This window comes from Petromyzon marinus, chromosome 7 (assembly GCF_048934315.1).
Source record: "Petromyzon marinus isolate PM22_M1 ecotype Great Lakes invasive population chromosome 7, UKy_Petmar_22M1.pri1.0, whole genome shotgun sequence".
Lineage (NCBI taxonomy): Eukaryota > Metazoa > Chordata > Hyperoartia > Petromyzontiformes > Petromyzontidae > Petromyzon > Petromyzon marinus.
In genome coordinates this window covers 2,596,269-2,621,300 of record NC_133673.1, presented here as the reverse complement: position 1 = coordinate 2,621,300, position 25,032 = coordinate 2,596,269, and the positions used below count along the sequence as shown (strand labels likewise).

General features: G+C 44.3%; 1 protein-coding gene across 13 annotated transcripts in view; it reads left to right on the top strand.

The window, feature by feature from the left end:
• The window catches only part of LOC116939852 (adhesion G protein-coupled receptor B1-like), a 218,573-nt gene that overhangs the window by 141,829 nt on the left and 51,712 nt on the right, over positions 1-25,032 (top strand). For 11 of the 13 annotated variants that reach the window (XM_032948762.2, XM_076065261.1, XM_076065259.1 and 8 more), the window contains 6 exons: positions 11,278-11,347; positions 14,187-14,283; positions 17,006-17,046; positions 20,384-20,495; positions 22,349-22,452; positions 24,701-24,803. In XM_032948762.2, coding sequence (XP_032804653.2) covers positions 11,278-11,347; positions 14,187-14,283; positions 17,006-17,046; positions 20,384-20,495; positions 22,349-22,452; positions 24,701-24,803 — 527 coding nt within the window. The remainder of the gene's footprint in view (positions 1-11,277; positions 11,348-14,186; positions 14,284-17,005; positions 17,047-20,383; positions 20,496-22,348; positions 22,453-24,700; positions 24,804-25,032) is intronic. The other 2 variants (XM_076065258.1, XM_076065257.1) reach the window with 2 other exon arrangements.

Here is a 25,032-nt window from a genome sequence, read left to right as displayed (position 1 = left end):
TATTCACGAATTTTCCACACCACACCTGGCTCTGTCAATCTCCGCCCTTATTACACTTCCCCGCCATTGAATCCCGTGCTCCCCCTCACGTGACCCTGTCAACGCTTGTCCCATCAATCATCATTAGCATGTCCTATTAGTTACCATGGTCCCGGAGAACCATATTGTCATTTTGTACATATGTACCAAATGTCAGCTTTCTTCCTTGTCAGGAAGTACCCGAGAGGTTTTTGAGACATACAGATTAAGGTATTTATTTAAATAGTTTGGATTCTTGCAGTATAAATCAATATTTTGATTCAAATACGCAGTACACATATTTTTTTTTATAGCCCATCATTTTAAAAGCATCGTTAAACAACTCGCAATGATGTGCCAAACCAATAGTCTAAAATCAACGTTTTATAATATTGAAATAGCTGCTAATATGACCAGGAGGCCCAGTGAATGATGTTCAGGACTCAGAGATGGTGGCGTTAGTTGTCCCAATTACAAGAGCGTTGCCGGATGAATGACGTTCAGGTCTCAGAAGTGGTGGCGTTAGTTGGCACAATTACAAGAGCGTTGCCGGATGAATGACGTTCAGGTCTCAGAAGTGGTGGCGTTAGTTGGCACAATTACAAGAGCGTTGCCGGATGAATGACGTTCAGGTCTCAGAAGTGGTGGCGTTAGTTGGCACAATTACAAGAGCGTTGCCGGATGAATGACGTTCAGGTCTCAGAAGTGGTGGCGTTAGTTGGCACAATTACAAGAGCGTTGCTGGATGAATGACGTTCAGGTCTCAGAAGTGGTGGCGTTAGTTGGCACAATTACAAGAGCGTTGCCGGATGAATGACGTTCAGGTCTCAGAAGTGGTGGCGTTAGTTGTCACAATTACAAGAGCGTTGCCGGATGAATGACGTTTAGGTCTCAGAAGTGGTGGCGTTAGTTGGCACAATTACAAGAGCGTTGCCGGATGAATGACGTTCAGGTCTCAGAAGTGGTGGCGTTAGTTGTCACAATTACAAGAGCGTTGCAGGATGAATGACGTTCAGGTCTCAGAAGTGGTGGCGTTAGTTGGCACAATTACAAGAGAAATTTGTGATGGTGGAGGACCCACGTGGATGTTTACTGCCAGCCGTCCCCGATGTTGGAATGTTAGATGTTTGCGATTCCTCGTGTAACATCAACAGACAACTTATCAGGAGCCGTCAGACTTCATCGTTGAACGCCTCAGGAAATGGTCACTTTTTAGAGCGTAGGAGAGAGGCGACAAACTTGTGGATCGTGAACAATGTGGTGACTCAAACACACATTGTTAATTTAAACCTCGGCTGCGTATGACTGGTCCTCTACGATTTGTTCATCGCGGTCAAAATCGTATATCACACTTTTGCGTTGCCATGCGTTGATACAAAAAAGAGTAGTGGCTGTGAAAACTGTATTTTTCACAGTAAAATATGGGCGGACCGTGGACTTTGTTGTAATTTGTTTCCCCCTTATCTTGCACAAGGATGTTTCGGTCATGCTATTGCCGCCACAATGAGACTGAGAACTCTGGCGGTGAGCAAGTGGAGTGAGCAGAACAGGTCGAATTACATCACGCATCTGCTGCTGCTGCTTCTTAACTTCTCTTCAATAAGCCCGTTATTCACACCTTTTTATAGGCTGTGCTAATAGTGTTCGTTGCATAAAAAAATAATTTTCTTTTCAATCTTTAGACCTGGGATATGCCCAATGAATGCAACAAAAGCAAATTAAATGTAATGGAAAGCGTTCCGGTGTCAATCCAAAACTGCTTATTTCAACGTTCCTCATGATTCTCCAGTATTTCCGAGGTGAAGGACGGTGTAGTATAAAATGGCATCTATAGCTGATTGAAGTCTTTGCCTTATTTCTGCTCTGAAGGTCTCTGTATGAATATTTTGCTGCTATATACAGTTTTTTGGGAGGTTTTATCTTTTAAGATAATGTAAATACCAACAATAATTATTTTTGTTTATTCCACTATTAATGCACTCACATCAGTAAAAAAAAACATATATAAGTACATTTATGTATTATTAAATCAGGGCATAATATACACATTACCGGTACTGGTGTAAATGAACAGAATGATATTTCATTGTCTTACATTTTAATATGATGAGCCCGCTTTGTGTATTTTCACTGGTAATCAGGCTGTCAACTCTGTGTCCTTGAGAAGCCTGTGTAATCATGCATAATGTCCTGGCTCAGATTTGAATCAAAGATGTTCGTGGTGCCAGCTCAGTGCTCTAACATAGTATTACTCGCCTGTAGCCTGTCCAGGGACGGGTGTATTGCAGTTAATCTGAAATATTCAATGGAAAAAATTATGACCAGCTCATAATTATTAATGAGGGGGCGGGGTCCACATGAGTGACGTCATCAGCTCATGATTATTGGTGAGGGGGTGTAGCTCCATGTGGAGTGACGTCATTCACTCATTAATGAGGGGGTGCCCCAAGTGGAGTGACGTCACCCGCTAATGATTATTAATTAGGGGGGGGTGCCTCACGTTATCCGCTCATGATTATTAATGAGGCGCGTGGTTGGCCCATGTGGAGTGACATCACGCGTGGGACACACACACGCATCATTTTTCGGCTCGTTATATTAGTTGCTGCGTTGATTTATTTATTAGCTTTACTTTCCATGAAGAAAGGTCAAAATTAAAGCTAATTTGCGTGAACAAATTTACGTTTACGCTCCACCTTCATGCGCAGTGACGTCACCTGTTCATGATTATTAATAACGGGGGGGGGGGGGGTCCATGTAGAGGACCCCCACCTGTTCATGGTCGACGTGGCGGAGTGACGTCACGTGCTTTACACACAGACATTCATGGCTCATTATATTAGTGGTACGCCCACTCGGCCACCTCATTTTTCTGTTGGTAATCCAGGGGAAAATTACCTTGTGTAGAAGCCGCAATGCTTGTCATCCTAATCGCTAAGGGGGGCCGCGGAGGAGGGACGAGGCATCGCTCGTGAACCTGCGCGCTGAGCACATGCGCCACATTATGCTGCGGCTCGGCATTCCCCAAAAACAGAAGTCAAATTTTGTTCGCCACGAACCGTGGAAGAGGGGGTGAAATAAAAACCAATCGCCGAGTACACGAGGGTGCGGGAGAAAGTGTGCCTGTGGATATGAGCCACGAGGGTGTGCACGTACTCCCTTCACTTATCCCGATGGTGAATTCTTGTTTTAAATAGATACATGCCACAGCTACGTGTACTTTGATGGTTATTGTTAGTAACACAACACAAAGAATAGTGTACTGGGGAGATTACTTTAGTAAAACTGCATCGTGGATATTTGCCTGATTTGTATACTGGCAGGGCACGAAGCCAATGCACGAAGCCAATGAATGTTAATGCCATATGCAGCTGCCCAATAATGAATCAAAGGTCATAAAATAATGAGAAATGCATCTCTCTTTTTATCTGTTTACTTGGACACGAAGATTAACCACTCAGTAAATCGTCCCGAGGCTGGACTATTTCGGGGAGGGCTTTTCTGATTATGGGAGATGCCCAGCATATTGCAATTAGACTCATTAATAATGGTTAAATTCCAGACTTAAATTACGCAATCAAATGCTTTTTTTCCCGTGGCACACCAGGGGAAAGGGGAGTGGAGGCACGGATGTAATGAATGGAAACGGAACAGAAAAGGGGAAGGCATGGTCGGGGCCAGAAGTCACCCAAGGTAGATAAAGGAGGGCACGGCTCAAATATGAACAGCAGCAAGAGAGAACGATCAGTGGTGCAGGAAGGGGAGGAGGAGGACGACGAGGAGTAGAAGGCATGGCTGAGCCAAGATGTCGGGGATGAGAAGGTGATGAGAGGGGACGCAACGAAGGGAGAGAGATAAGGAAGGAGCATGCGGCAGAAGTCAGCTGGACGGAGCCGCGCGTGTTTTCACAGTGCTCGGGCAGAGGGGGGGGGGATTCAGGGTGGGGGTGGCCACACAGGCGTCACGTGATTTAACGGGAGGCTTGTGCTGATTTCAATGTGTAATGAGCGACTTCCGCGACACGTCGTGTAGAGGGTACTCTCTTCTTTATTCAAATTCGGGCACACCACAGGCCAACCTTATCCTCTTCTGACTTTTGTAACTGCAGGAATTCATATTCTATGGGTTTTTTCGGTAAAGTCACGTAGATATAAAGATAATAACAATAAAATAATAAAAAATACAGTGAATAATTCTGTTTTTAAATATCACGACAGCTTGCCTCCCTGTTCCTTTATATTATGAGACATCCTTTGCCAGTAACAAGATATAGTAATAGGTTTTACCCTTTTAACTGGCACAAAAATTGACACCTTTATTCAAGGCATCATGTTTGCAATAACCACAACACAAGCAGTCAAAATGCAAACAAAAGAGACAACTCTGATAATAATATTGGCACTGTCCTTGAATTTGATCGGTCCACACCCGAGACGGCTTTTCTTAGAGCCTAGTCTCCACTGGTGTTGGACCAGAAGACGCCAAAAGGCGTACAACTCAAAAACAGCACACTATCAGAGTATTGAGGGCTCGGGGTGAGCATTTACATTATGAGACCTCCTTTGCCAGTAACCTTATTCAAGGTGTCAGTTTTTGTGCCAGCTAAAAGTGTAAAACCTATTACTATAATACTCCCTGTTCCTGATGACGACCGCTTGTGTTGCGATCGAAACGTCGTGATATTTTTATTATTTTTTTATTCACTTTATTTTCATTTTTATTATTTTATTATTGTTTTTTATATCTACGTGACTTTACCGAAAGAACCATCGAATACCTTTCCTCTTCTTTCTCCGAGTACACACATAGATATTAGCATCCCTACAGGCGACACGTGGTCGATCCCACAGCGTGGTTCCGTCCACCCACTCCCGGCCTTGCCGCTGGTTGCCGGCGAGGGTGGTGGGACGTCGCAGGAGATCTGCCACGTGGCCGAACGACGGAGATAGATGACGTCGAGCAGTGACGCAGTCCGGACCCAAGGCTCCCCACACCAACCACGAGTCCTCTTCCGCCTCTGCTTATATTGCCGCATGCGCGGCTAGGCTCCGCCTCCAGCCACGCCCTCTCGTGGAACCTTCATGCCGGTTCCCGGAGTATCTCGGGCAGCCCCGCCCCTTACCTTTGGCCCAGATACCTCTCCCTTTGTGATTGGATGATGTTTATAGTGGTGCCTGTACCCGTGCCTCCCTTGTCCAACCAGTAGATGTCACTATGTCATTACATCTGTATCGAGATTTACACGGAATTAACACCTAAGACTTTTCATCATAATAAAAAAAACGTAATAACTGGAAAAAATAAGATCTAAATATGTTTTGACTAAGTTAAATATTTGCAATCGTGTAAAAGTTACTGCTGTACCATTTAAACTGGGTCACTTGACATCGTCTGGAAGCAGAGGTGGAAAGCTGAGGCCCACTGGATGTGAAATTACAGTATAAGAGCCGTCCCCGGTTAACTGAATTCCATATAGCAGAAATATATATGTAACTTCAGAATTCGCCTTGCATAAACACACACGGCTCATTGTATTTAGAACAATATCTGCGGATCACATCTTACAATGACTTATGTTGAAAAGCACATCTCGAATTTTCTACACGTGATTAGCCTTGAACTGTCATACCTTGCACAGCTTAATTAGCGCATTGTGTTCTGGTTGGAGTGCTCTTTGTTTTATTTTAATTTTAATATTTGATGATTCCTGGTAGTCTTTCTGGCTTACCCTAAATTCCAGCTTACATAAGTCCGACTTCGAGAGGTAGCAAAAGTACGTTCACATTTTCAGTGCTGCAAATCATCCTTATAATGGTTTTTATCAACGTTTAAAATGAAAGACGACATCAAGTGCTGTTATTTCAGAGGTCGGCAACTTTATAAATTGGAACGAATCTGTGAATGTGCCTGTTATTTTGAACCCCCGTGGTTTTTCAAATAAGTTAGATAATGGATCAAATGGGTAAAAAAAAAAACTTATGTTCAGCTGCGATATGGTGGCCATGGTGATATTTATATACTTGGGTGGCAGGTTTGCAGCACGGTGGCAACACTCGGGCCTCGCAGCAAGGTGAAGTCTGGATTCTATTTCTGACTCGGGTGTCTTTTTGTGTGGCGTTTATTATGTTTTCCCATTGTTCTGCATGGGTTTCCTGCATCTTCTCCAGTTTCCTCCCATAGCTAAAAACGCACACACACAATGTGAGCAGGACCCTCCTGCAAAAGAGTCTTTGGCCTCGGTGTGGCTTTCCTGAGTAAGTGAATATAAATTCAAGCGTCGTGGCACGTCGTCAGCGCTGTTCCCGGTGACGTCGGCACAATGGACGTGGCACGACACGCCGAGCGTATGCGCGGTACATTTATATTCAACAAAATATATACTGCTGGGATGAGATGTAGCCTTTGGCATTGGGATAGGTGACCTTTCCGTGTGTGTGTCTCCAGAAACATAGAGCATACATATTTCATCCTCGCATTAAGACCGAAGATCGCCCTAGAGATTACCGGTGCGACGTGTACTGCTCGCGCGTGCCGTGCAACGCAGGCGGGGCGGGGGGCGAGGGGCACGTGTTTATTGTGGGTGTCGTCTACGAACACAATTTTTATCCAGAACATAGGTTAGGGTTAGATCGTGTAAATATAAGTGCGTCGTTAAACCCGCCACCACCCGGCACAGACAATTGTAAGGTTTAAATTTTGATTTTAAGCTTTCGTGACTGCAGGGATTCATATTCTTGTTTCCCTTCTACGTGACTTTACCGAAAGATCCAAGAATATAATTGTAAGGTTTGTCACGTAAAACAAAACGTGCCAATTAGTTACGAGTTCAGCGCACACCAGTTTGTTGGAGAGTAAACCCACAAAATCTACAATTCAAGTACGCCATTTCGCAGGTCATTGCAACCAGCCTCATCAGGTGACAGCCAGAATTGGCTGTGTCAGGTGGTGGCGGGTTTAACGACACATTTATATTCACGCGAATTAACCCAACAAAACCTCTATTATGGATAATATTCGTCGCGAAATCCTACGCGTTAAACTGATAACAATCTTACTTGGGTATATCCCTCTCCTGATCGCTCTGTAACAGAGTTGAACTGGACACTAAAACTCCTTATCTGTCATGAAGTAGACCGGTGGGTGGTTGCTGGTAGATCACACTCCACATTGCATATGATACTGAAGGGAAATCACTTCATGAACACCGATGTCACAAACATCCGTGGAAAGATAAGGTAAATAGGGTCTGAGGATGTTACAGTACACTGCACCACAGTAGTGCTCTGAGGTTACTGACCTCTGGATGCCACTCAAATGTTTGTCTTGGTAAAAGTTATTCTCCTGCATTCTGCATGTTTGCTCTAACCATCCCAACCACCTCGATCCAATTATATTTACAAAGGTTTCCTGTCACATTCTATTCCAAGCGTCCAACTTTCTGGCCACATTTATTCCGCTCAAAACTACAGACTCGAAGGCACAAGTTGCATTGGTAAAAGACCAGCACTCTGTCCCATACAGCAACACAGACATTACCCCTGCCTCAAAACCGGTCTGGTAAAACTGAAGATTGATGTTTTATGTAGTCCATCAAAATCCTCTCCTGTTATTGCAATGTCTCTTTCCCTCCGTCTCATAACCCTTTGTGCATCATATACTGTACGCTCCTCATACCCTTGACAGGGGCTAATTCATTAAGAGGCTGACGACTGTCGACTTCTCTTGAAGTGGTACTCATTTAATTGACCCCAGAGGGAATGATGGGCTGAGTCGACCTCCAACTGGGATTTCAATTAGCAATGTTCTGACTGTGAGTCATGTGCCCGAGACGTAGCCACCACCCTGCTGGATTATGCAATGTGTTACCCTCGGATTTGCAATGTCCCCGACCGCCTCGACATTCCTAGTCCCCGCTGACACCGGCGATAATAATGCCAGAGCACATTAGCTGACCGCCGTCATGCGCATCCACCGTCAACTTCTGCGGCGCGTGGAAAAGTCTCTCTCCCCAATCTCGCCAGGGATGCTATTTCGCAACTTGGATGTATTTGCATTTTCATGAATCTGCACGAACAGGAGGCTGCATTATTTCATTTGTTTCGGATCGGGTTTTCGGTGACTGACTGTTATGTTACCTGGAGTCGTGATAAGTGAAAGTGAACTCAGTCACATCCCCCCCCACCCCCCGTGTATTATATTTTCAAGTAGTAGTCCCAGAATCGTCATACTCTTGCCTGCACTCAAATATTTGTTTTTCCTTTGAGGCCATGGATTGTAAACCTACTGCGCGCATACCCCTGAAAGTTCACGGTTAGGTTCAATGACACGAAGCTACATTTCACAACCACCGTTGCTCGTGAGATGAAGTTAACATCTAGTTTTAAGGTCGCAAAATGCTCGTCTTGTCACGTTCACACGGAGGCACACATCAAACATATAGGGTGGACAATTTAAAATCACAATAAGTGGTGACATTTCCATGGGATTATGGACTCTCACCTCAAATATCATGGTGTAACTATGCGGGAGAGATAAGGTGAACTTTTAAAACTCTGTTAGGCAACATCGCATGCAAGAGGAAGTCTAAAATGTTCAAGTGGAGTGCCACCCGTTGTCGTGCAACAACACATCGGAAGCGACACGGTGATTTACAAAAAGGAAACAAACTCAGTGCTGCCTTGCCTGCCTCGAGCCCTCGATGCTCAACAGCAGCACAACAGTCCACGTCACGTGTGACGAATCGTGGATGCCACGCGCCAGAGGGTGGCAACTCCCTTGAAGTCTGCGACAGATACACGGGCAAAGATAGGGTGAGCAAGGACCCACGACCGGGCAACGTCATCCACGGATCAGGAGACATTGCCCCAACGTGGCACTGTGCTGACGTCACGGCAGGAGGCAAGGGTTGCCACGCTTCAAATAATACGTGGCCTTCAGATCCTTGAAGAATAACTCAGGGGAACAAACAAAAACTAAACTTGTCCGTGGGGTTTATTCTCGACGGCCCTCTCTAAAAACATTGTGAATTGTAGCTTTTTTACGTCTTGATGTGTATGCAGCATCCGCTTTGATGTGTCACACTGCTCGTTTTAACATTACCCATTTTTGGTTCTTTCGGTAAAGTCACGTTGAAGGGAAGCAATAAAATAATAATATATTTTATTATTTTATTGTTTCCCTTCAACGTGACTTTACCGAAAGAACCAAGAATACGAATCACTGCAGTCACGAAAGCTTTAAATCAAAATTACACATTTTGTTAATTCCTCAAATGCAGTAATTTTGTATTTTAAAACAATAACTTGCATATCCTCAGTCATGCCTGCTTTCGCTTTTCATTCTGTCCAGTTGTTTGGTGGAATGATGGCCTTGTCAGTGGACACTGTAACTCATCCCGCATATAGTAACCCAACCAGACCATCTCCTCGAATGGGGGAGGGGACAATTTGCCAAACCTCAGCCCGCACGGTCGAAGGGACAGTTATGTATGTATGTTGAGCTTGTTTTGAATCATATGTAGCCAACCCTTGCGGCATTTATGCCACAAGAAGAACATGCCAGAAAACTATTTTCAGCTGCTCTATCCACTTAGCATGGAACATTTCTTCAGGCCCTGTTAGAAGCATTATTTACTGCACAGAGCTGTTACGCACAACAACACGTAAAGATAAAGGCGCCCCATATAGCTAAAACAAGCTGTTGTGGCATTTGCTGTTAGCACCTATGAAGGCTGGCATGGTGGACAAGGACGTGGTGTGGCTCACAACCACACCCGGCTGCCTTTGTTTCCCCAGTGCTGAATGGCTGATCACCTATATTTGTGATGTGGTCATAGTGCGGACACTTGACTCCCGCAGAGATCGCGGGAGTCAAGGTGTCCTCGTGTCGGCTGTGCAAGATCTTCCAGCATTTGCAACAACCAAGCGCAAGTTTTCAGAGCTTGTCTGGCATAGGGGTGGAAGAGATGGCAAGGTGTGGGTGTCGTCAATAATAGTGGCCAGGATGGACTCTCGACCTCGTGGTACTTACCATACGCGGACAAACAGTAGCGCCCGGTCGTAAAATATACTGGGGGGCGGGGGGGGGGGGTGCACAAGCCCGGGTGGTGGTGGGGAGTAGAGTGGAAGGAAAAGGGTGGAGGCTAGGGGAGGGTGCGTGCCCCGTATTTAACAGTAGAAACTGACGAGCACATGCAGCAATGGGCCGAATACTCGTGGGCCCTTTCATGGCCCAGAGCAGCGTTCTTCACGAACTCTCAGTGGGAGGGCCACCACGCATTTGAAACCATTGGGCTTCGATAGCAGCACGACGATGATGATGGGTGGGTGTTTTCACATTTGTGTATTGTCGGGGGGCCGCAGGTCAGGGGTCGCGCTGCTAAGCCACCAGAGGCCGCCAGTGGCCCGCGCGGCCTTGCAATGAAGAACGCTGGCCCAGCGGGAATCGAAATGCCAGCGCGTGCGTGACCCCGCTGGCTACGGTCTCGAGTTCATAAACCTCTGGCTCTCAGCAGGTGGTAGGGGGGCCCAGTCCCATTGCTGCGGAACAACTTGCATAATCACTGGCGCGCCCTTAACCAAGAGGCTTGTGAGGTCACAAACTGCGAGCAGTTTAGAAACGTAAAAATGTGCGGTTCAGTTTTGTTACGTTCATTCCTCCAGCTTAACTTGTTTTTCTCCGCGGGGGTGGGTGGGCACGAGACCCAGAAGACCAGCTGTCGATGCGAACAGAGTTTAGTCGTTGAGGATTCAACTCCCGGCAATTCCAAGCATTTAACGTGATTTGGGATCATGGTTTTGTATTTGTTCTTTTTTTTTACTCTCATTTGTGCTGTATGTCACAGTCTCATTTGTAGTCCCCCTTTTGCTTCAGCAGCTTAAATGTATAATTTACATGTACGGAAATTTGCATAAATTGTAAGTAATCGAGTCTCATGGATGGAATGTAATTGTCATATGCCGAGTATATTTACACGTGCACGTCTGTGTATAATTACAGGAGCACAGCTGTGCAATGTTTGTTACGTATAAGCGCATCTATTGTTTTCATGAAATGTGCATATTTCATATATATATTTTTTATTCCTTCAAACATTTCGATAGGGTTGATTTCCAAAACCGATGGAACACTTTGCATTTAAATAGTTTTTCTTAGTTGTTTGACAATCTGATGCATTTGTCCATAAACTATGAATTGGTTTAATAACAGACTGCGCCCTGTTTTGTTTTGCTAAATGCTCGGATGTTTTCTTGTTTGCAGCAGAATCGCCGGTGTTTGTCGTTGGAATTGTGATCTACAAACATCTGGAAACCTTCCTACCCAAGCCAAGGTAAACACACGCAATACCATACTTTCTGCATTCACAATGATACATTTACTCCATACACTTACTCCATTGCGTAGTGCACACTGCATAATAACCTCGGCCCTTTGTCAATCTATGGGCCGGATGAAGGCTCCCCACGCCTCATTGGTAATGATGGTGTGTTTGACTTTCCTTCACCATGCCAGTTCATGAGGATTGATGAAGGGATTGGGGGGGGGACACGCTCAGAATCACCTAAGTTATCACTCACCACGAGCGTGAGCCATGACGAGGAATCAAACTTAAGTCGCTGTGTTGATAGCGTAGTGCGCTAACCACGGTGCCACTGCTCCCCCATTTGGTTAGAGTATCACACTCATCAAGCACGTTATATTTTGAGCTTTTACGCATTCATATTGACTGTGCAGTATCTAGAGTTCAATCAGTGGTTCAGGGCCGTCAACAGAGGTGAGCCCCACCACGTACATGCTCGTCACTCATTGGAGCTTGAAGACACTTTAGGCCTGATGCTTCTCGCTCTGCTCAGCCCTAAATGGGTGCCTGGTGCGCTCATGATTCCCCCGCACCTCCGATTAGCACGGTTGGCTGCGAACGGTGTGAAAGAAGTTCATACATGATTGGTGGTGAATCCTGTAGAGATTGATGAAACTCCCAAACCTGCTGAGCTGTGAGATGGTCAGGAGGTGTATTATTGAATCTATCCAGGTACACGTTTCAGTTGCATGCCTTGTAAGCAGGGGTATCCTTCTGACCATGTATACCATGAATTGCAACTCTTACTCAATGGCATCAAGTATTATTTGAACCTAGGTCGATCCAGCCTTAAATGTGTACCTCACAGGATATATAAACATCAGAAACTGGAGGAGCAAAATATGACCTGACACAGTAGGTGCAATGCCACCTCCTCATGAGGTGCTCAATAGCTGCACCATGTGCCCCCAGCTGAATGGGGACGTAAAAACGAGTGTAGTTCATATAAGGCGAAGTACATTGTATTCCAGGCATAATATTCCTGCCGTATTGCACAGGGTAGAGCCTCTGAGATGTAGAGATTCGGGTAGCATTGATCCCCTAATGGCTATTCACCCGAGTTGCTTTTTTTCCAGAGACTCGCTAGAATTAGTTGTTTAACACACGCCTTTGAAAGTTTTTTGTATTCTCAACAACCACGTGGTTGTCATCATTGCTCTGCCGAGCTGTGTTGATCATCTTCAATTCGGGCATCGAACTTTTTAGTCAGTTTGTGTTGGCCAGATGTTTTGTTTTCTTCTCTAAAACCTTTACCACTTCTTCAGTTGTTACCGTTTTCTTTGATTTCCGGCGAGAGCTTCATCACTAGCCCAGTATTGTCGATGCCGCGTCACGGACCACAGTTTTAAACCTTATTTATTATTGCCGCACGTCATTGAGAGAAGGGAGGAGGGGCTGCTGTTAACCTCTGTTGGAGATGATGATGAACTTCACATCTGAATGGATGTTTATGGTCCCAATTCAATTCAATGTCACGCTGATTGGATTTACTGAACCAGCCTCAAATGGACGCTGCTTTGAGTTTCCATACTATTAATTCAAGGCAGTGAGCTGTGCTTTGCATTCACGACATACGTTCCCGCTCACTGATTGGATTATTTAAATGTACAGCGCTGGATGCACCTACCCCCCAGGAAATGTTACCAGACAGCAAGTGAGCTTGCCAAATGAATTACGATTGATTATGCCATTTGGTGGCTGCACCAACCAGTATGAGGACACAGAAAGAGACCCGGTTTATGGCAGCAAAACAAATAAAAATTGAGTCCAGCACAAACCATATGAATTAAAATTGATGATGCGGCAAATTTGTAACGGCCACTCGAGAAAATAAAGAATGCTATCATCTAAAGTGTTCCCCATCTGTTCGCTAACTTCCTTGCGAGGCTCACCGTACTTTGAGAACCTTTCCATCCTTTGTATCCGTGACAACTGGTGTGGTGGTAGATGGTTTTATTTCTTTCAGATCATAATTTGTATTGAAACGGCTTGACCTGCCCCCGTTATGCAAACGCAAGAGTGGAAGCGAATATTTTTTTTTAAGTGACGGGTCAGGATTTATGCAAATCGCACCAAGCGATGGGTGACTCACAGCGAACTCTCCCAATTGTTTCCAATCTCCATGCCATAATTGCTTAATTATATGACTCGAGATTCACAGTGCCACTCAATTTCACGACAAAGAAAGTGGGGAATGCAATTATTTAATTTACTCAAAACCGCTGACATCTTGAGTCCTAACTGGTGGCTTTAATAGTGAGTGGAGCCCATATCACACGATGCAATTCGGGAGCAGAAGAGTTTGGGGATGAAAATTGCTGCCACATACATGGAACCCTTGCCCTATGGAGATCACAAAAAGCATTGATTTGCAGTCAGATGAAAAAATATATTTTTTAAATTGGGGGCAATTTAAGCAAATTTTGCGTAAACAATTGGAATTACAGTAAATGAGTTGATCAAATCATAAGGACATTTATTTGTATCAATATGGATGCAATTTATCATGGAAATGGAATTTATATACCTGCAAGGTGCATCACCTAGGATATGATTCAGGCACTTAATCCGATGTGATGCACCGCAATTTGGATGGAGCGACCACAACGGTGGATTAACCTTTATAAAAAAAAATATGTAAAATTCTACAAGTCTTAGGAAGTCCGAAAGTTGGGCAGACAGCTGTAATTGTCACGTTTCATGGTCGATTTGACATAATTTCTTCGTTTCATTTAACAACTGTGCAACACTCACATGTTTGGACTGGGCCTGAACCCTCGCTGCGTGCTGTGAACATTTCCTCTTTCAGGAACAACACGATAGTGCAGTCTCGGATCATTTCGGTGAGCATGAACCCCGCTCCGGACGTTGTCAGGCTCGAACTGGACTTCAGCCACACGGCTAACGTGAGCAACCGATGCACGCCGCTGCCACTCTGTTTGTTCCTCGATGATTTGTTTCCTTGTAAATGAAACTAAAACCACGCGCACACTTCCCTGACACGTTTCCGGGCTGCTCTTCGCATCGTTCGCCACGGTGTCCGGCATTTCCGCTCCACGTGCCGGGACCTTCTTCAGGAACTCACGTGAATCACGCATTCACACTCAGTCGACGATTGACGTTCAAAGTGGACTGCGACCCTCAAAAGAAATGGTGGCACACCCACGGTCTCCTCCCCCCCCCCCACCCCCCCCGTGATCCGTCGTTCAAACAAATCATTCGAGACACCGGTGTATGGCAGCAAGAGCGGTTTATGCGAATGCTGTCGCAAGAGGTCACACGTTTGGCGCAGCACTCCTTCACGTGCTGAATGAATGCACGCACCAAACAATGCTTGGTGCAGTCCCGGACGTCTTTACTGTGCGATTGCGCAAACCGATGCAGCAGTGTCTCTACGCTTTGCACAACCGGAGCGGCGTCACATTATTCTAAGGGGAGTGTGTGTTTTTTGTTGCACGACTTCACAGATGAGGCGTCCGATTGCTTTGTTTTATTGCCATATACGCGCGTGCCATCTCACTCGATATTAAGTGTTTAGTCTTGCAGGACAGCTCATTCACGATTGGGATAGTCAAACCGTTAAGTTAGTGATCGTGACGGAGCATGCCCCCAGAATTTTAAAACAATGGATTCATTTGCAAATTACACATGCACATGTTACATTTGAGCCCCGTTTGTGTCACGTCGCACACAACTCTTTTTTGGGGAAAGTTTGCTAATTTTGTAAAAAACAAAAAACAGCGCACATGCGTATGCCATTTAAACGTACAATTTTATTAGGTACACTTAATGGAAGTATAAAGAAACGTCAGTTGAACACGTTGGCTTTCGCGACAGATTTTATTCATAATAAAGGTTTGCGGGTTAGATCGCGTAAGTATTAATGTGTCGCAACCCTCCACCACCCGACACACCCAGTAAGGTTTGTCACATAAACAATGCCCCATTTAGTAACTACTTCAGCCCACCGGTGTGTTGGAGAGTAAATCCACAATATTTACAATTTGAGTACGACGTTTCGCTCGTCATTACATCCAGCATCTTTGGGCGTTTTTGCAGAATAGTGGGTTCACAGTTATGACGCCTTCTTGCTCTATTTAAGACAGGAATCAGGTGAATTGCTTCACTATTCTGGTAAATCACCCGATGATGCTGGATGTAATTACCAGCGAAACGTCGTATTCAATTTGTACATTTTGTGGATTTACTCTCCAACACACCGGTGGGCTGAAGTAGTAAACTAATTGGCGCGTTGTTTACGTGACAAACCTTACTGGGTGTGTCGGGTGGTGGAGGGTTGCGACACATTTATACTTACCCGATCTAACCAACAAACCGTTATTATGAATAAAGAAACGTCTCAACAATGCCTCTGCAAACCTCAAATAACAGTGGAATACCCACATCCACATATTCTTGGCTCTTTCTTTTGCTGTGGTTTTCACACCTGTAGGTGATTGCTTGTGTTGCAATCGAAACGTCGTGAGAATTGTGTTTGATTTGTATTATTTCCCTTCTACGTGACTTTACCGAAAGAACCAAGAATTTGAAATGGATTATTTACACTGCAGTAATTATTTCATGACTATGTCAAAATCATATAAATGTATTAATGATGTGATTGTTGCCCTTCCCCCAAACCACCAACGAGCACAGTTGGCTACGTATAATGCGAAATAAATTCAACATACATACCTAAATACTTGTAATGGTGATTTGGAGGGAGACCTCTGCTGCCAAAGCTGAGATGGTCATAAGCACACTGCCCAAGTATAGGAACTCCTCCACTCTCTCGACATCTGCCCGGTTGCTCGTGGAGAGTTGAGGGGAGTGGCCATCTGTTACGGGCCTGAGACCATCAAGCAACTACACCTGGGAGTCCAGTGCAATCTTGGGCGGTCTCATTCTGGATTCGAACTCAGAATGTCAGCGGTGCCTCCATAACATCAAAAGATCCCCAAAATTTTACACTAATGTTGGGGTCTCCTATGCGAATCACAGCAGGATGACTACCATTTAACGGTTCATTCACATTGGCATGGACACAGGCATTGGAGGACATCGTGACTGTAAGTGATGAAAGCTTAACGATCACAATGTGTGTAATGTGTTTTACAATACATTACATTACTTAATTTGCAAATGCCCAGAGACGCAACATTTTCATATATATTTACACAAACGACAGACAACTCATTGGTGAACAACATCGCAAGTAGATTTGTGAATAGCTGATGGGTGAATAGATGAGGTTGGTCTGTACATTTTAACTATTTTTAAAGCATAGCACTTGCAAGGTTTAGTGAATATTTAAGTTAGCTTTTCATTTGCAAGGTTACAATTTTAGTTGGAATGCCTAATGTTTAAGAAGCGGATATTACAAATGTGATCAATATTAAAATTTACCAAGAGTGAATAATAAATGATGCAAAATCTATTGCTTTGTGTTAAATGAATTGTGTCCTGTGCCCTGAATTATTAATTGTGGGAGTATCTTTACAATTTGTTCGAACAGCAATGGCACGATCATGACATTTTTCCAATTTTGTTAGATTGATATTAGTTCATGCCTCGAAGAAAATAACCATTTTTTATTTGAATAAAACTGTGTTATAATTTTTGTTGCAGGGTACAAACTCATACTGTGCTTTCTGGGACCCGGTAAACATGTACGTATCCACATCGATCACACAATTCCACATGTAAAGTCGGTGCCGTCTTGCTCAGAAGAGAAATAGGGCAGCATTCATCTCCGCCTCAAGGCTCTGAGACAACGGTGGCATTTTTAATTCCCATGGTGGCAGCTGATCTCGATAAAATGACCACTGTTGACTTTCAGAAAAGTAGTACGGTACTCAGTTTTATCAACCCCAGAATAATAATCGGCAGAGTTGGCCTCCAACTGCTGGTTTGAATTCACAACTTTCCAATTGTACTCACAGCGCCACCTCACCGGATATTGTTTATTTTACATAATGTACATTTAAATAATTATCATTATTAAAGTGGGAAGTGAGTATATTGATGATCAATGTTTTTTTTATGGCCATATCGATTCAGCAATGGTTAGCAGGCTGGAGTGTGGACGCGAGCTGACGTAACTCCATCAGCCGCAGCTGCTGCTGCTCATACAAATTGTGATGAAGGTGATAGGCAGTGACCATTGATTCATGTTCTTAACGTTATCACGGAAAATTTGATAGTGAATATCTGATCACTTTGGAAGTCATACCTGGATGAATAAGTCCCTAACTTTATGAAACTCGACCTGACACATAATTGAGCATTGCTGTTCCTATATCCTTCACCTCCTGTTTCATCCATTTTATTCGACTAGATCCTTTATCTCACAGAACTCACACAGGGCAGGAAATATATCTGAGGAGCTACATTCTACTCAAGCATATGTAGATGGGTGTTGCATCAAGTACTATGTTAACAATCAAGGTAACTAAGATACATTCCTTACGTTCCTTGATATTTGGAAATAAAATAAACCATTTTACATCTTACCAGGTAAAGGCCCACTGAGCTATATAGCTCTTTTTCAGAAACGAACCTGGCCACAAATGATAGCTCAGCAAGGTAGATTATCACGTGGAAATGTATATCAACCAATTACTGTAAACGCGTGATGTTGATTCTAAATGAGGTAGGGAAAAACTGGAGGACCCAGAGAAAAATCCACACGACCATGGGCAGAACATGCCAACTCTAAATATACAGGCGTCAAGGCTGGAATCGAACCCACGACCTCCTGATATAAAAATCTAACCATTTTAATTATTCAATATGTCTATTTGTTCTATGCAACTTGTGTTGCTGACTTTAATTAGGTAATTCCATGCATCCTTGGCTATACGAAGGCCTTGAATAACCAGTGCTGGTGTGCTTTATCATTTTGACTAATATACTCGGGTGTGCAGGTTCATAGTGCAGTGCGCCGCTCACCATTGTGCAACTCGACTTGGCGGAACATTTGTGAATCGTTCCAGTCACAGTTTAGCATCTGTGCATTTACACTTTACAGGCTATGGCCTACCACTGTGAATACCGGTGCTGCATCACTTGATGATAAAGGGATGCAGCAAATCCGGTGCGGCATTAATGTGCACTGGGTAAGTCCTTTGCTCAGCAGGCGGCCAGTGCTCTGGGTTGCTGCCGTGCACAGCGCCGTGCGAGTAGACAACGGCGGGGCGCACAAAGGGCGACAAATCACGAGTGACGCACCTGCGTCCTGCATGTCGGAGTGAGCTACCCCCCCCCCCCCCCCCCATTCGTCTCTCTTGGCAGCTGTCGGCTATTCGCTCGCCTTGCGCTGTGCGGCCCGGTGTGCTGCCGATGATAACGAGCATCATGACCGCGTGGGGGAGGTTGATATTGGTGGTCGACCGGTGCCGTAGCAAGTGGAGGGAAGGACCTGGCAATGCACGAGTCTGACATTCGCTCGCTCGCTCGCCTATATTCAAATACGTCAGTGTGCAGTGCAAGACATTCCAATAGGAATCTGCCACCATGTCCTCTGTGGAGGGGGCACCGCTAGCCTGAACGCTGTCACATGAGGGCAAAGGGGGGGGGGGGGTACCGCTCACCCGCTTGGCAGACTGTGGGGGGGGGGAGAGCAAAACACTCGGCTGTCCCTACAAAAAATCCTTCTAGACACCAGGGTAGGTCATTTCGTGAATGTAAACAGTCAAATAGAGTTCCTGCGTAGACAGATGCTGGAGCACTAGATGCTGGTAGAGTTCCGCACAGCATTCGCAGCATTGCCTCAGCAGCGGTCTCCAACTTCCAATGCCCCATCCCTCTCCATGTCGCTCTTATGATGCCCCTCTCTCAATTGCCAGTCCTGCCAGTCCTGCACCGTGCAAGATGGTGGGGGCTGCCAACAGCCGCTGGCGGCCGCGGTAAAGCGCGGCGCTGATCGCCAGCAATCCTGGCAATGGCGCGTTCGTTTTTTTTATTTATTTCCCCTGACCACACGCAAGCATTATTTGCTTGCCAAGGATCCCGTAAGCTACACGAAATTTGCAATGAGTTGCCGCATGTAGTCAACGTATACTAACTGGGCAGTGGAGGGATCTCGTGTGGCCATCGCCAAAGCGCATCATCGCCTTTGTCTCGACAGCGGCAGGCGCCGTGCGGTTTTAAGCGTCCGCTGAGCGCTGGCCTCATTGGCATGGAGGGAGGTGTGAAACTGCACACCAAATACCGTGCACGGTTTGTTACTGACAAACGCCTTTTTTTTGGTTTGGAGAAAACTCTTGACAGTGATTGCAAGTACGGATGCAGTCAAGCCTCACGGAGCAAGAATGCATGGGTTTTTTGTCTGAGTCCTGCGGCTTTTCCGTCCACATTTACAAACATGCGTTGAGAGTTCTTTCGGTAAAGTCACGTAGAATGAGAATAAAATAATACATTGATAAAATAAAATAACACAATAATATTCTCACGACGTTTCGGCCACAACACAAGCGGCCTTCATCAGGTGAAGGGGACGAGACTGTCTGGAGGACAGCGCTGGAGTCTCGTCCCCTTCACCTGATGAAGGCCGCTTGTGTTGTGGCCAAAACGTCGTGAGAATATTATTGTGTTATTTTATTTTATCAATTTATCATTTTATTCTCATTCTACGTGACTTTACCGAAAGAACCAAAGAAGATGAATCCTTGCAGACACGAAAGCTTTAAATCGAAATTTTATGCGTTGAGAGTATTTGGCTGCTATAAATGTCCACGTGATAAGCCACTGAAAAAAAAAAAACAGCTGCATAGCTCAGTGGGCCTTACCTGGTAAAATAAACATAGTTTAATAGTTTTAGTTTAGTATCGTCACTTTTACGTCATCTAACGTTCGGTAGCTGTCACTCTAACTCACACGCAGCGATATAACTGCCATGTAATGTGAGTTTGTGAGTTTTTCTTTCTTTTACCCTTGGTTCTACACTCTGACACACATGACAGATATTACGTTTGTCTTTGTATTCCTGTCCCTGTTGCTCTAAAGCGGATGGAGTGGTGCTGGGTGTAAGACCATGTTCAGCGATGCTTTCAGAACCAAGTGCCGTTGCGAGCATTTCTCAAGCTTCACTATTTTGGCGCAGCCGGGCTTTAAAATGGTAAGCTCACCGTTGCATCGTATTCACGCTTTGACGTTACTGGGTAAAGATTTGCACGGAGTTTTTGTTCACCATGATGAGGAATTGCAGCGGTTTGATGTTGCTTTGTTGATTAATTCAACATAACGTTTGTGACTTTTTGAAATGGTAATATATGTTCAAAAATTATTTTTTTTTTTATTTAAAGCTTTCGTGACTGCAGGGATTCATATTCTTGGTTCTTTCGGTAAAGTCACGTAGAAGGGAAACAATAAAATAATAAAAATATTAAACAATACAATTCTCACGACGTTTAGACTGCAACACTAGCAATCATCATCAGGTGTAAAAACCACAGCAATAATTTTTGTATTATTATTTTATTGTTTTCCTTATACGTGACTTTACCGAAAGAACCAAGAATAATTATTATTTTGCCACGTAAGGCCCATTGACCTTGAATGCTCTTTTTCAGAAGCGACCTCACCACAAATGATAGCTCAACGATGTGGCTTATCATATAGAAATTTATAGCAGCCAAATACTCTAAACGAATTTAGAGGGGAAAACCAGAGGACCCGGAGAAAACTCCACGCGACCACGAGGAAAACATTCTAGCTTCAATTATACAGGCGTCAGGGTCAGGATCGAACCCACGACCTGCTGTACACCAGGCAAGGTAGTTAACATCTAGCCACCCTGGTTATAAAGATTTGGCAAGTTAGCGCAGTGGTGAGGGACAAGTTTTGATTCCCAATTCGGGCACCTTTCCGCGAGGAGTTTGTATGTTCTCCCCCTGTCCTGCAATGGGTTTACTCTGCGTTGTCTGCTTTGCTGCCGTAGCTACAAAAAATATATAATATAAGTAGTATTGGCAAAACATCTCAATGCTGAAAAATGTCCTGCAAATTACGCAATTGGAATTACAGCAGCGACATCGTGGCAACTTGGCGGGAACCTAAAGCACATGGGACTTTAGAATCAGAATGTCTACCAGAAGCTTTATTTAAATCCAGAGATCAACGGTATGGTCTCCTAGCACGGCAGTGGAGACAACTCTGCACATTTCTGAAATCCCTTCTCCTCCGTATACACAACAGGGACGAGACTGTCTGGAGGGCAGCGCTGGAGTGAAAAAGCCACGCTCAGATCGCGACCTTTACCTGATGAAGGCCGATTGTGTTGTGGCCAAAACGTCGTGAGAATATTATTGTGTTATTTTATTTTATCAATTTATTATTTTATTCTCATTCTACGTGACTTTACCGAAAAAACCAAAGAAGATTAATTAACATTTGTCACGCGGATTTCATCCGTGTATCCCAATGCGCCGGTTGGCACCAGTGTTACTGTTATAATTTACATAACAAAGTCCCAGTAAAAACATGCACAAATGAAACATGTTCATTCAATGCTTGTTTGCACATTGGCATTTGGGGCATGTGAAATCTCATCGTCAACTCTCATGACGCATTCATCACGAGCAATCTTTCATGGCTAAATGAAGACCTTTCCTTGATGTCAGAGTTGCCTTTGGTTCAGTGCAATTTCATTTAATCTCACTCCCAACAGCTCATTGATTTATGGAAAAATGTAAGTTGGTTCATACGTTTCCTGAATATTGGCTGCCATTGTTTATCGCTGGCCTTTCTTTTAAGATTAATCACATGCATATCACAAAACATGTCCAATTGTTTCACCGAATGCACTCTCGAGTAATTATATGAGTGCCTGTTTATTGCTTTGTTTTTTTTTTATGAATGCTTTTACTGGAGAAAAACAGGGATTGAAGGCAAGGACCAACCATTTAACGAATTCACCCCACCTCACGTTTTGTCCCCCCTCCTTCTTGTTTTATTTTATTTCCTTCCCAGAAGATTAATCGCAGCAGGTCGCTGTCACTGACCCTCATCGTCGGATGCAGCTTTTCCTCCCTGGCACTCATTCTGCTCATGATCGTTCACTTTACCTTCTGGAGGTACCGTCTTTTAAATCCACTACTTTGCTCGCGTTAACTGACATTCTACCCTTGATCTTGGCTATTAACTCTAGCACAAAATTGTACATTTTGTTGTTTATCGTAGATTCATTTATTCCACCTCCCATAGACGAAAGACAGTTTGCTGTATGTCAGTTATTTGGAGGTGGGAAGATTGCGCTGTGCCCTAAGAATATTTAAAATTCACGCCCCCCCCCCCCCCCCCCCACGATGCTAGAACACGGTGCGGTTGGTAATTCATATGAACCCATTCAGCGCTGCACAAATGTATAGCGCTGCGGTGGCATGCAGGAGGTCATGGGTGCGATCCCGACCCCAATGCCTGCTGTATATTTGGAGTTTACATGTTCTCCCCATGGTCGTGTATTTTTCTCAGGGTCCTCTGATTTTTCCCTCCAAATTTAGAAACATGCCGTTACAGTATTTGGCTGCTGTAAATATCCACATGGTAAGCCACTTCATTGAGCTATCATTTGTGGCCAGGTCGCTGCTGAAAAAGAGCAATATAGCCCAGTGGGCATTACCTGGTAAAATTTAAGTTTATATATACAGTGAGGGAAAAAAGTATTTGATCCCCTGCTGATTTTGTACGTTTGCCCACTGACAAAGAAATGACCAGTCTATAATTTTAATGGTAGGTTTATTTGAACAGTGAGAGACAGAATAACAACAACAAAAAATCCAGGAAAACGCATGTCAAAAATGTTATAAATTGATTTGCATTTTAATGAGGGAAATAAGTATTTGACCCCCTCTCAATCCGAAAGATTTCTGGCTCCCAGGTGTCTTTTATACAGGTAACGAGCTGAGATTAGGAGCACTCTCTTTAAAAGTCCACAGAAGCAATCAATCAATCAGATTCCAAACTCTCCACCATGGCCAAGACCAAAGAGCTCTCCAAGGATGTCAGGGACAAGATTGTAGACCTACACAAGGCTGGAATGGGCTACAAGACCATTGCCAAGCAGCTTGGTGAGAAGGTGACAACAGTTGGTGCGATTATTCGCAAATGGAAGAAACACAAAAGAACTGTCAATCTCCCTCGGCCTGGGGCTCCATGCAAGATCTCACCTCGTGGAATTGCAATGATCATGAGAACGGTGAGGAATCAGCCCAGAACTACACGGGAGGATCTTGTCAATGATCTCAAGGCAGCTGGGACCATAGTCACCAAGAAAACAATTGGTAACACACTACGCCGTGAAGGACTGAAATCCTGCAGCGCCCGCAAGGTCCCACTGCTCAAGAAAGCACATATACATGCCCGTCTGAAGTTTGCCAATGAACATCTAAATGATTTAGAGGACAACTGGGTGAAAGTGTTGTGGTCAGATGAGACCAAAATGGAGCTCTTTGGCATCAACTCAACTCGCCGTGTTTGGAGGAGGAGGAATGCTGCCTATGACCCTAAGAACACCATCCCCACCGTCAAACATGGAGGTGGAAACATTATGCTTTGGGGGTGTTTTTCTGCTAAGGGGACAGGACAATTTCACTGCATCAAAGGGACGATGGATGGGGCCATGTACCATCAAATCTTGGGTAAGAACCTCCTTCCCTCAGCCAGGGCATTGAAAATGGATCGTGAATGGGTATTCCAGCATGACAATGACCCAAAACACACGGCCAAGGCAACAAAGGAGTGGCTCAAGAAGAAGCACATTAAGGTCCTGGAGTGGCCTAGCCAGTCTCCAGACCTTAATCCCATAGAAAATCTGTGGAGGGAGCTGAAGGTTCGAGTTGCCAAACGTCAGCCTCGAAATCTTAATGACTTGGAGAAGATCTGCAAAGAAACGTCTGACCTCTGTGATTGCCAACAAGGGTTTTGCCACCAAGTACTAAGGCATATTTTACAGAGGGGTCAAATACTTATTTCCCTCATTAAAATGCAAATCAATTTATAACATTTTTGACATGCGTTTTTCTGGATTTTGTTGTTGTTATTCTGTCTCTCACTGTTCAAATAAACCTACCATTAAAATTATAGACTGATCAGTTCTTTGCCAGTGGGCAAACGTACAAAATCAGCAGGGGATCAAATACTGTTTTCCCTCACTGTATTATGGACAATTGTCTCTTGTAGGATACTCAAAGCAGCACTCTTTCACTCACTAATGAATCACATGTTTGCGTATATTTTGGGTTGGTTTTAATGGTTGTGGCTCAAGTGGACGGGGTGACTGAATAATAATATTACAATGATATTAATTTATTTGTGTGAGTCCAGGTCTGTCAAATCCGACCGGAGCCTGCTGCTTTTCAACTTCTGCATTTCAATAATATCCTCCAATATATTGATTCTGATTGGAGAGACGCAAACCTACAACAAGGTGTGTAATATCCAATGCTTTTGAATAATGAAAATAATGTTTCAATCAACCATCCTGTTGTAAATTTTAAAATATAGAAATTGTATTTCCTATTATGAAAAAACAACGGAAGATATTACCATGATGACGAAATGCAATTCATGGCCTGGAACACATCGGGAGAATTAAATATTGATTCGAGAATTAACTTTAATGGCTAGGAGCCGCTAGGTGAATACATTTTGACTGA